This window comes from Amborella trichopoda, chromosome 11 (assembly GCF_054954075.1).
Source record: "Amborella trichopoda isolate Santa Cruz 75 chromosome 11, AtrichopodaSantaCruz75HAP2 v2.0, whole genome shotgun sequence".
Lineage (NCBI taxonomy): Eukaryota > Viridiplantae > Streptophyta > Magnoliopsida > Amborellales > Amborellaceae > Amborella > Amborella trichopoda.
In genome coordinates this window covers 24479036-24491418 of record NC_142346.1, presented here as the reverse complement: position 1 = coordinate 24491418, position 12383 = coordinate 24479036, and the positions used below count along the sequence as shown (strand labels likewise).

The following is a 12383-nucleotide window of genomic DNA, read 5'->3' as shown; positions in this document are numbered from 1 at the left end:
AGATTTTCACATTTCCCTTCACTTTGATAATTTTTTGAAAGCCATGTCAAGTTGATATTCTCTTAAAACTTATTATCTCTCTCTACAACCTCTAGTCATATATGTGTTTGGAAAATTTAAAAACTGCAAATTCCTCAATGGAATGATTTTTCCTGCACAGGTTATTTTTGCATATATATTGTCATGGATATTGACAAAGATCAGAGTCATACCCTCACCAATGTTATTGATGAATTCTTGGGACATTACTCCTATTGTAGGTGAAGATGAGTATCGAGCGTAAAATCCAATTGCATGTGTACAGGAAGTTGCTCTTTTGGTGATATCTTGGTCTCATGATAGTCAACTTATCAAGAAGAACGGAAAGATATCTCATTAGCACCATTTCTTGTTCTCAAGAAATTGCTCTTTTGATGGAATTTGTGATCTCTCATTAACACCACTTTTTGTAAAGAATGCTACCTCAAGCTTTTTTTTTGTACATGTTGCCCTTTTCTAGAAGGTACTTTATTTTATATAGAATGTTGCCTCTAGCACCATTTTTTGTATATGTAGCCTTTTTCCATGAGGCCTCCAACAAATATAATTTTGGACTAAATAGAATACAATCCAAGGTTTACTTCATTGAATAGTTTCTCTACAGTTGCTGGTAAACTTTTAATAAGTCAGTTACATTGAATCAATAGATGAGAAGCTTGTCAGTTACTTTGAGTTATCATTCAATACAGTCAGATGATATGCGATCCATTAAATTTATGATAAGATCTCTCTCTCTCTCTCTCTCTCTCTCTCTCTCTCTCTCTCTCTCTCTCTCTCTCTCTCTCTCTCTCTCTCCATATTGTGTAGAGCATCATTCTGTTTTATGTCTAGAACAACCTTCTCTCTCTCTTGCTTTCTCTATTCATATTGTGTAAAGCATCATCCTATTTTATATATAGAACAAATATCCTAATTTATTCAAATCATTAGCTAAATCAGATTTTTTTTATATTGAATTGTATTTAACCTAACCCCAACAATATAATGAAATATGGTTTGTCACATGTAGGGACCACACAATGAATTTACACTTCATGAAATGGCAATTTTATTTTAATCAAAGCCACAAAGTACACAATTAGAGAGAGAGGGTGGTTCATTATGGAAGCCATGTGAAATTGAAACTTGGATAGTCACATGTAGGGACCACACAATTGCATGAATGAAATTCAAGTTGTACAGAACAAAATAATCCGAATGACAATATATTCATAAGAAACTTCTTTACAATGAAGTACTGAAACATAATTTAGGCTGATTACTGCTAACTTGGATGAAATACAAGAAAAGAAAGGGCAAATTGTTTAGTCATTTCTCTCAAATGCTGCAAATGTCGATTTTCAGGACATGCTTCCTAGAATCCTCCATTAAAGAAGCTTGTGTGCATGTGCCCTCTTTCCTTTTCAACACATGCTTCTTAGAAACCCCTTACAAAGCCTTGCTCTAATATTGACAAAATTCCTTAAGATACTTGCTTGATGGATTGGTTTGGAAGAGAACCAACAACCCCTATCTTTTGATGGTGGGTAAACATCGTGGAGATTTGCAGGTCTTGCCTCTATGAAAGAATGTGTAGGGACCAGAGAATTTAGGGCTTCTTATTTCTCTTGACCAGTTTCGATCTTTTGTAACATTGAAATATTGCAATTTCACATGGATTTTGGTGCCTCCACCTATAGGCTTACGGTCTTCATCACAAATTTCAGACCATGTATTGACTTCATTACTATTGGCGCCTCCAACTATTTTGAGTGCAGAAAGAAAATCAAGACAAAAAATGAACTAAATATGTACAGGAGTGACAACTATCATAACATGTATAGCAAATACCAAAAGTGATGTCCATTTCAAATATAGTGGCATTTTTACCTAACTTAAACTACAAGTTGAGTGAACATGATTATCCCACAAACACCATGGGACGACATGTGGAGAGAATGGAAGGAAAAAGGGCAACCAAGTCAACTAATATCATGCAAATCTCAACAAACAGATCACTCTTTCCCATAGGTAATTTCTTATCTTTCGATCAATATATGTTGTTTACTCATGAATAAAAAGCATTTCGATCAATATATGTTGTTTACTCATGAATAAAAAGCATTTCGATCAATATATGTTGTTTACTCATGAATAAAAAGCAAAAGCAATTGCACAACCTAGAACTAAAGTCAAATACTAGGCAATCATTAACATAGAAATGGAGCTAACAACAATAAGCTCTATTTTGAAGGGCCTTGGCATATCAATTATAAAGATAAAAGGGGAACTTGGAACATCGCTTGGAAAACTTTATACCACAACAGTGAAATTAGCCTTACCTTGAGCTCAACAAATGCATATAGTTAGTGGCCAGGTTTTCAGTTTTGCAACTCTTGCAGAAAGCATTTAAATTATCATGAAGTTGTCTTTTCAATGATGATATAAACACCACAAATTGACAAAAATAAACATAAGTTTATGTGAACAACAAAATGTGTCACCATAAAGCAAATCAACAGCAAGACATACTAAAAGGAGTCATGCAAACCTGCAGACCATAGCATATTATTCCATGCAGGTCAGGCTCTTTATAAAGTGCATCATTCAAGGACTTTGCTAGACCCTTAAAGCTATTAGCAGTGTTGGCAAGATAGTTGCAAAAGGCAGGCAACAGGGACCATAAACGATACACAAGTGCTTTTGCAGTCCTTGATGCAACGATGCGACTTTCATTCTCAAGCTGCAAATGATGAAAGATAAGATGGTACCAAACCTCACAAAATGAAATGAAATCAAATAAATTTGGTTAACTCCATAAAGAAAACTGCCTACCACTTGAGCTCTCTGCTTCAAGGATGTGACCAAACCCAAAATATGGGATGTAAAAAAACTTAAGCGAACACCAACTATATGTTGTTTCAGAATTGGAATCAACCAAACATTAGCCAGGGATAAATCCTCAACATGTAAATTCAGAGCCAGGAGACTCAAGAAATTCTGAGGTCCCATTGCGGCAGTTGCAGAACCAACACAATTTTGCTGTTGAGCGTATCAAAAATATCAACATCAGTAAAAGCAAAAGCACTAAGGACACTCCGATTAATAGAAATATACAAGGGGAACATGCCAATAAAAGTTGAGAGGGTTGATAGCCAGGGATAAATCCTCTCAACTTTTATTACTTATTTGATCAAATTAGGCATTTTCCTGGAGGACTAATCCTTAAATGTAAGCCCAAATGATCTTCTTTTTTTTGTGTATATAGGGAAGTGATTTCATGCAACTGTCTTATAATAATATAAAGAAACATACATTCAAAAACCATGTTAGAAGCACTTGTTTAATCCTAAGTTTTGAACATAGAAGCAGTTCACTATGAAGAAGAATCTCAAAAAAAAAAAAAAAAAAATGCATAATAAAAATTGCTTTGTTTAGCTCAATAAACACATGTCATTCATTTGATGGGTTGATTAGATTTAGTCATTAGAAGGATTCTTTTCTTTATCCCAATTTTTGAAGATGATCTTATGGAAATTGGATGAACAATTCCAAGAAATAAAAAAAATGATTTTTAGTTCAGCAGTAAGATTCTATGAATTCTAAGTCTCTCTTCCGCTGTGCAACCAAATAAGGCCATCATAGTGGATCACTTGACTGGATATGTCATGGGGGTATTATGTCCAAAGCCTGATTGCATCGTGGAAGATCAAGTAAGGGGGTGTTAAATACCTCAAAGACAATGACACCACTGAGTACCTCCAGGCCTAGAAAAAACATCTGCATGATATTGAGCTTAAAGATTTATGTTCCCCAATTGCTACTTTGAGCTTAAAACATGATTTTCCTCATTTGCTACCTTGAGCTTAAAACTCGTTTTTCCAGTTTCTAATTTGAGTTTCAAGCTCAATTTTCTCATATTGCTACTTTGTGCTTAATGCAGGTTTTTTCCGAATTGGTAGCTTCAGCTAAAATCTTGTTATCACAAATTACACATTGAGCTCAATGCTCTTACTTTGACGTTAAACCTTGATTATCTCAAAGTTTCAAAGGACACAAAACCCACATATTCAACCAATATGTTGTCAAAAAATCTCAACTACAAGAAAAGGAGCCACTTATTATTCATAGCATTGGGAGGATTGGTTGTTAGGCACACAATTACTAAAAAATCAACAAGAAACTCCAAAAATTTCAAAAGACATTAAGAGACTTGTACATAAAACCCCAAAATTAAGCAAAAATCAGACATTCGATTTATCTATACATAATCAAAATAAATAAAAGGACTCATCAAGAAAAGATAGAACAACAAATTACCATAAAGAAGAACGAGAAAATCCCATAATTAGCAACCCATCCACAAATAAGCTTTTCTTCTACGTGATATGATATATTACTAAATAAAACCACAGAAACCATAAGAAAAGAAACAAAAACAATGAGATCTTTATACAAACCAGCGCATGAACCTTTTACTGATATTCAAGCAGAAGAAAACAAAACCCTACCAAAAAGAGAAAAAGAAGAGCTAAATTCCATCAAGATCATAACCTATCACAAATCACATTGAGTTCTCTCCTTCTGCTTCCGAAGATTAGAAGACCAGGGCCAAAAAGAAAAAAACCAAAGATCAGCCGCACAAAAATGCAGCAAAATCCACCATTGCCTTGAAAAACAGGAGCTGCTTTTTACAATTGTAAATTAGAAAAGAAAACACCCTTAAGTCCCTCTCTCTCTCTAAGGGGACCAATGCTATGAGCTTTTTTGGGAGCCTTGAGAGAGATGGAAGAAGAAAATGAGTGAGGACAGAAGAGAGAGAAGGCTTGGAGAGGGAAGAAGAGAGAAAGAGAGGATCTGGGGAGAGAAAGATAGACGAGAGAGGGACAGGAGGAGAAGTCGAGAGGAGGAGAGTGAGAGGAAAGCGTGCTGGTAGAGAGACAAAGGTGGAAAAAGATGTGAGAGAGGCAGTAGTGAGGAGAGAAGAGCAGGAGATAGCGGCACACAGATTTTGGGGTTTTCAAATTCGTACAAATAGGTCTTAATCTTACCTATTGGATTGCTCAAGAATCCAATGGCCAAAATTTGGCCAACTCACGTTTTCATCATAGTATGATACAACGGTTGCACCAAATCTCATCTCTATATATATATGGAAAAGTCTTCCCAGCACCTATAAGTGAAAATAAACAGTGATTTCACTTACTCTCATTACCGTCAAAAGTCCATACGGTCACGATTATCCGATAGTGTTGTATTTTTCATTTTTTTTTTTTTACAAATCAGAATGACTTGAAATTTGGAACATTATACATCTTAGTGAGGCGCACTTAATAAAAATATATAAAAAAATAATTCGAAAAATAATATTGACCAAAATACCCCCGAAATGTTTTGGGGGTATTTTGATCAATTGTTTCATGTAAAATATTTTTTTGATATTTTTCATAGATTCGTCTAGTTTTTATGAACATACGCTCCAAATTTCAAGTTATTCCGATTTGTAGAAAATAAATGAAAAATTAAACACTATTAGATAATCGTGACCATGCAATGAACTTTAGATGGTGATGCGGGCAGGTGAAATCACTGTTCATTTTCGCCTATAGGCGTTTTGTAGTATCTTCATATATATATATATATATATATAATACTGGAAATATTTGACAAGCCCTAAAATATATTTTAATATTTAATTATAAAATTTAAAGCTTAAAAAATAGTGTAGATCAAGCATATCTATGAAAACTTGAATAACTTAATAATTAACGATCCAAAAATACGTTACAATATGCACTATTTCCAACACTTGAAATCCATTTTTTTCTCAAACATATGCATCTTGATGTCGGGATGATCAATTTGAAGATATTTGGGCATCAAAACAACCTCTTCTAGTGAAATTTTTGAGGTAGGCTCTAAGTTGATTGTTTAGAGTCTAGGCTCTCTCTCTCTCTCTCTCTCTCTCTCTCTCTCTCTCTCTCCAGATATATATATATATATATATATATATATATATCAAGGAAAATAATCATTTGAGCCAGTGGGCTCACAAGAAAAAACGACCCAACGGCCCAGATTGAATCTGGGCCGATCTGACGATCATAGATGTCTAGTAGTGTTTGAATTTTAATTTTTTTTTTTACATATCCAGATCACTTGAAATTTTAAGTGTGTGTTCTTCTCATCAAGCCCAACCTAATAAAAATACAAAAACAATAATCCATAGAAAACAAATTGATCAAAATACCCTCAAAATTTTATGGGGGTTTTAGGTAAAATATTTTTTTTATATTTTTGAATATTCACCTATTTTGTACGAACACATGTCTAAAATTTCAAGTTATTTGGCTTTGTAGAAAACAAATTAAAATGCAAACACTATCGGGCATCTGTGATCGTTAGATTGGCCCAAATTCAATATGGGCTGTTGGGCTCATTTTTACTTGTGGGCCCACTGGCTCACAGAATCACTTTCCATATATATATATATATATATATATATATATATATGGGTTTTTTTAGGCTACACCACTTGTGGCGCATACCTTAAAGTCCCCAACATTTTCGGACACTTAGATACCCTTATCCTTTAGTGTAGGAACTTGTTGTCTAAGGGTATTTTAAGTAATTAGTCAAATGTAAAGTAGAAATTTCTAATAGAAACAAAAGCATTTATTAACAACAGTGGACAGCGGCATCAGTCACATGATGCATTAACTATTTCTTAACTATTAATAGAATTTCACTATTTTTTTATATAAATATCCATTCTACCATTCTAAATGACAAAAAATTCCCCTATTTGAAAATTTCGTATTACAATTCAAAGGTATTTACGTGTTTAAAAATGTTGAGGACTTTAAGGGTATACACCACCAAGTGGTGTAGCTTAACAAAACCTAATAAAAAAAGTATATTTTTTTGATGAAAATATCCTTTTTTGTATATAAAAATTTAATTTTGGTCGGACATTTACATGGGCTCACATGGGCTGCCGGACCGCTCTTTGACATTGCCAGACCTTGTTAAACTATGAAAAGTGTCGGACTGCTTTTTGACATTGCCAGACCACACTTCAGATCTGTTGCAAGACCGCACTTTGGGTCTGTTGTTGGACCGCATGGGCCTGTAGCCGGGCTACATGGGCCTATTGTCGAACCGCTTTGTCAGTGTCGGACCGCCACTTGTACTGTCGGACTGCCTCTGTTATTTACCATTCCGACATTACACTATCAGACCGCCCTAAGAATTTGTCGGACCGCCTTTTCGTGGGGAAAAAAGAGAGAGAGGCGTGAGTAAAAATAAGGGAGGGTAGTTTAGAATTTTTTATTATTTTTAGATTGGGGATATTTGTTAAGAAAGTGTATTTTGGGGAAAACAAGTAAGAAAAAAGTTTGATTGGGGTAACTTACATGCAAAGTCTAGTTTGTAATTTTCCTTGATTCATTTCCAACATGTATCCTATGCTCCCTTACGAGCATACTGTGGTACTGCTCCCTCATGCAAAACATCAATTTAGGAAGATTATTTTAGTTTAAAATTCTGGGAACCATATAAGAATTGCTAGATGATTATTTTCAAAAGAAAAAAAAATTGGATTTTGAGTTTTGAAACACTTAGATCTAGCCCTTCAAAAATAGAATTTGAGTTTTGAATTTTATTTTCATTCTTGAAGTTTTGTTTTTTTGGTATAAAAATAGTTTACCTAGGAATTGTTTTTATTAAGATTGATTTGTAGAATACATCCCCAAAATTTGAGATCTAAAAAAAAAGTACTCTTAGCATGTGTTATACCCAAACAATAAAGGAATAGTATACTCCCTCTAAAGTAGGAAATCTTTTAGCATTTATAAATGAGGCGAGTCAACAAAAGCGCTAATAATATGAACTCTCAAATGAGCCAATTGGAAGATGGCGCCCTAATAAATTTAAAATGGAAAAAAGGATGAAGGCAGAGGGTGTCGTTGACTATATAGCTCCTCATTCTTTGTCTTTACTGTTCCATCTTAACCATAAATAATAATAATAACTTTATAATGCAAATCCATTCAACGTTCAAGCTTCATTGCCATATTCTTAATCTAAATTCTTTAAATAATTAAACATAGATGGTCCTTCCGCATTTTCCGTGAGGCCAGTCTCTTTTACCGATCACTGTTTAGAGTTTGTTGCCGAATTTCATTTCTCCTGTTTTATTTCATGATTTGATCACTGTTCAGCGTTCCTTGCGAAACTTCATTTGTCTCGCTTTATTTCATGATTTGTCCCGAGGGTTAAATAAAAAATAAAAATAAAAACCTTCAACCGTCTTTATTTTAAAATATTACCACAAAAACGGTTAGGGAGCTTCTCCTTTATTGACTTACCAAACAAAAAATTCTTCAAGGTTACTTCCTGTGTAAGCAATTAGAAATGCAATATTGATCTCTTATCAACCTCTATGATCAGAAGTGTTTACTCTGTGAATTTGGGGAGCTAATGGGGAAGTTTTGTGGGTGCAAACTCCATGCTCTGCTCATTGGGCTTATCTGTGCAATTTGCATAGAAATTTCATTTTGCAGAGCAGATACAGAGGTGGGTTGTTTGAAAGTAGAGAGAGAAGCACTTATCAGATTCAGAGATGGCCTTAACGACCCCGAGAATCGGCTTTCTTCTTGGCAAGGACCCGATTGTTGCAGATGGAGAGGATTGAGCTGTGATAATCGATCAGGAAATGTCATCAAACTTGACCTTCGTAACCCATATCCAAACGATGCTGAAACTCACGGGTTTTGGAACTTGAGTGGGCAGGTAAATTCTTCATTACTGGAACTGAAATTTCTTAGACATTTGGATTTGAGTCTTAACACATTTGAAGACATCCCCATACCAGAATTCATTGGTTCTTTAAGAGAATTGGGGTACTTAAAATCTTTCTAGAGCTGGGTTCAGTGGAACCATACCATGGCAGCTGGGAAACCTCTCTAGTTTGTGGTCTCTCGATCTCATGCGGGGTTTCTCTTTCTTGACAGTGGATAGCTTTGAGTGGATTGGAGGTCTTTCTAGCCTTAATCAACTTCTGATGAGTGGGATGGACCTTTCAATTGTGGACAAGGACTCGGTAAAATTCATCAGCAGGCTTCCCCATCTTATTGAGTTACAGTTATCAGGTTGTAACCCAACTGACATAAACCAGGCTCTACCCATCCTTAATTTGACCTCTCTTAACATCCTTGATCTTAGTTTAAACAGCTTGAATTCAAAGATACCAATTTGGTTGGGCAATATTAGTGGACTTGTATCATTAAATATCAGTAGTAGTGGTTTGTTTGGTCCCATTCCAGGTGGATTATCTGAACTTCCACATTTAGAAGAGCTAAATCTAGCTCTTAATAACAATCTTACTGCTGATTCTTCTGAGCTTTTGAGAGGAACCTGGGGAAAGATTGTAACTCTGAATCTTGCGTCAAATTTAGTGTATGGAAGCAACCCCAACGAATCGGTAATTTGACTTCAGTTGTTGAGCTGGACTTTTCAGATAATCAAATTGAAGGTGGGATCCCAAGAACCATAGGGAAACTCTGCAACTTGAGAAGACTTGATTTATCCGGGAATAGCATGAGTGGAGAAATAGCTGAATTCCTTAAAATAGGTGTGTGTGATAAGTCCCAGAATCCGATGCCAAGTCTTATGTACTTGTGGTTGAGTAATAATCAGCTTCATGGGAAATTACCTGAATGGATCTTTCAGATTGAGACTCTGGTGGATCTTGAGGTGAGCCATAATAAGCTGCAAGGCCAAATTCCCTTATCTATGGGGAGATTGACAGCCCTAGAAACTTTGGGGCTTGGTGGGAATGACCTTAATGGTTATGTGCCATCTAGTTTGGGGCAGCTTTCCAAGCTGGCTGTTTTGGATATCTCTTCAAATCATTTAACAGGCTTAATTTCTGAAACCCATTTTAGAGACCTACTCAACCTGAAAATATTGGACATGTCTTCCAATTCATTGGTTTTCAATTTGAGCTTAAAGTGGGTGCCTCCATTTCGTGTTACAAAGCTTAACATGAGATCGCGCAATTTGGGTAGCCAGTTTCCAAATTGGGTTAAAAACCAAAGAGAGGTCATGTACTTGGATCTTTCGAACACCAGCATTTTTTATACAATTCCCAACTGGTTTTGGGATATTTCTACAAATCTTTCTCTGTTGAACCTTTCAAACAACCAGATTGAAGGGCAGCTGCCAAACCCCTTCATGATCCATGCATTTGCAGATGTTGATCTGAGCTTTAACCTTTTTGAAGGTCTCATTCCTATCCCATCATCGGATCTTACAATGTTTGACCTCTCTAGCAATCATTTCCATGGTCCAATCCCCTCTAGCATTGGAGAATCAGCGCCTAGTAATATTTTCCTCTCCCTCTCTAACAATCGTATTACAGGCCCCATTCCAATGTCTATTGGTGGCATGATGTATCTTCAAGTTCTTGATCTTTCACGGTATAATTTGACAGGCAATATCCCTCCAAGCATTGGGAATTGCTCGTATCTTAAAGTTATAGATATGTCAAGCAACAAACTTTCTGGAGGCATTCCTTTGTCATTCATTCATTAAGTCCAGCTTAAAAGTTTGCACCTGGATGCTAACAATCTTTCAAGGGGTTTCCCTTTACCATTGAAGAATTGTTCTGCTTTGGAAACTCTAGATCTTGGCAAAAATAAGTTTTCAGGAAGTATTCCATCATGGATAGAACAGAGCATTACAGGCCTAAGAATACTGCGCTTGAGATTGAACATGTTTACGGGAGAAACCCCCCCAGAACTCTTCTTTCTAAGTTCTCTTCAGGTCTTCGATCTTGCTGACAACAAACTCTCAGGCAGCATTCCTTCAAGTATTGGAAATCTCAAGGCCAGTATGCAAACACAGAGGAGCAACCATTATCTCTTGTATGGGCGGTACAGGGGAGTCTACTATGAGGAGAGCTTATTTGTGTCTATGAAAGGGGAATCACTCGAATATAACCGGACTCTTTCCCTTGTAACAAGCATTGATCTTTCTCGCAATGGTTTAACAGGTGAGATTCCTGAAGACCTACTGAACTTGAGGGGACTTCTTGTTCTAAACTTATCTGGGAATCTCTTAACTGGTAAGCTGCCTGAAAAGATAACATATTTGCGAGGTTTGATGTCCTTGGATGTCTCAGAAAATGGACTTTCAGGTGTCATACCACCTGGGATGGTAAGATTGACTTCTTTGAGCTATTTGAACTTATCATTTAACAACTTCTCAGGGGAAGTCCCCAGTGGAGGTCAACTAACAACTTTTGAAGAATCATCCTTTGCTGAGAATCCAAATTTATGTGTACCTTGGGTTCAAATAACTTGCAAATTCAATGTTCCATCTAACCATCCCATTGGTGAACAAGAAACTGTTGAAAATCCATGGTTTGGTCTGAGTGTAGACCTGGGGTTTGGTTTTGGTTTCTTGGGAGTTTATGTAGTTTTGTTGATCAGAAGGCCATGGAGTGATGCTTACTTTCGGTTCATGGATAAAGTTATTGGATTATGCTGTCGCAAATAGTTAAGATCATTGTGATGCTTGTATGATGATATTGGAAACTTTTAACTCTTTCTGATTGTAGAAATGCATTCAATCTGAAAAAAATCCCAGTGTTTCATGGTTTTCGTGGGATCTTGTTCTGTAGATTTTTAGAAATTAACAACTATTAGAGACTTGAATACGTATTGTGGTCGTCTGAATCATTTTCTTTCCTTATTTCTGCTGGCAGGTATTTTCTAACATCAGTTTCATTGCCATGATTTCTCTATTCATTAGTTAAGTGAGGCTTGGCTCAATCTCCCCAATATGATACTAACTAAATAGAATACACATACACATAGAAAAAGGAACTGTGGTTCACAAGGTGAATGATAAGTCCCTTCCTTTAAAAGAAAATAGAACCATTGTACTATTGTTGTATTTGACCGTAAACAAAATCAAGAGGACTTTATAAAAGATAATCCATAATACCACAAATAGATTATCAATACTCAAATACATGCAAAACATAAAAAGTTAAGTCTGATATTCTTTTATTATCCTAAAACAGAAACAATGGTTAATTAATATGTGTGGGATCCAAGTCCCCATGATTTCATATCCCTGTGTACAAATTCAGTGAAGTTTTGGATTACCCTTTTCTTTGAGTTTAGAAGAGGCAGTTAGGATGGTGAATCAAGGATGCCTCTTTTCTTCCTACCTGAAAAAGAAAAGGTAGAAATATGAGATAGTTGCTCGAGGAGGTGATTGTTTTGCAAGTCACAGTTGTTGTAAACCGTTGAATAATGACCAGACTGTTTCTTAAGTTGAACTTTTTCTTCTCA

The 12383-nt window shown here is 35.7% G+C and overlaps 3 protein-coding genes across 5 annotated transcripts; 2 read left to right on the top strand and 1 right to left on the bottom strand.

The window, feature by feature from the left end:
* Positions 1 to 1220: 1220 nt before the first annotated feature.
* On the bottom strand, positions 1221 to 5053 carry LOC18446517 (uncharacterized). Of its 3 annotated transcripts, none has more exons than XM_088851502.1 (4): positions 4530 to 5053; positions 2854 to 3060; positions 2570 to 2761; positions 1221 to 1781 (listed from the first exon to the last, which is right to left on the bottom strand). In XM_088851502.1, the coding sequence occupies exons 2-4, from the start codon at positions 3028 to 3030 to the stop codon at positions 1713 to 1715; spliced, it is 438 nt and encodes a 145-aa protein (XP_088707628.1). In that variant the 5' UTR covers positions 3031 to 3060; positions 4530 to 5053; the 3' UTR covers positions 1221 to 1712. The 3 variants fall into 3 exon arrangements, with proteins under 3 accessions (XP_088707628.1, XP_088707627.1, XP_088707626.1); XM_088851501.1 differs by having other exon boundaries at positions 4573 to 5052; XM_088851500.1 differs by having other exon boundaries at positions 2854 to 5052.
* A 3325-nt stretch (positions 5054 to 8378) lies between these two features.
* LOC110006355 (receptor-like protein EIX1) lies at positions 8379 to 11738 on the top strand. The gene is given in 3 exon segments (XM_088851703.1): positions 8379 to 8928; positions 8930 to 9485; positions 9488 to 11738. Coding segments are annotated over 3 exon segments (2112 nt in total). The 5' UTR covers positions 8379 to 8499; the 3' UTR covers positions 10615 to 11738.
* Positions 10795 to 11580, top strand: LOC148779812 (receptor-like protein 41). Its single transcript, XM_088850610.1, has one exon. The coding sequence runs from the start codon at positions 10795 to 10797 to the stop codon at positions 11578 to 11580; it is 786 nt and encodes a 261-aa protein (XP_088706736.1).
* Positions 11739 to 12383: the final 645 nt, after the last annotated feature.

Coding starts and splice junctions, on each gene's coding strand:
- LOC18446517 (XM_088851502.1), bottom strand. CDS start 3,030: ATGGGACCTCAGAATTTCTTGAGTCTCCTGGCTCTGAATTTACATGTT. Junction 2,762..2,853: donor TGAAGCAGAGAGCTCAAGTG/GTAGGCAGTTTT, acceptor CATCATTTGCAG/CTTGAGAATGAAAGTCGCAT. Junction 1,782..2,569: donor TAATATGCTATGGTCTGCAG/GTTTGCATGACT, acceptor CACTCAAAATAG/TTGGAGGCGCCAATAGTAAT.
- LOC148779812 (XM_088850610.1), top strand. CDS start 10,795: ATGTTTACGGGAGAAACCCCCCCAGAACTCTTCTTTCTAAGTTCTCTT.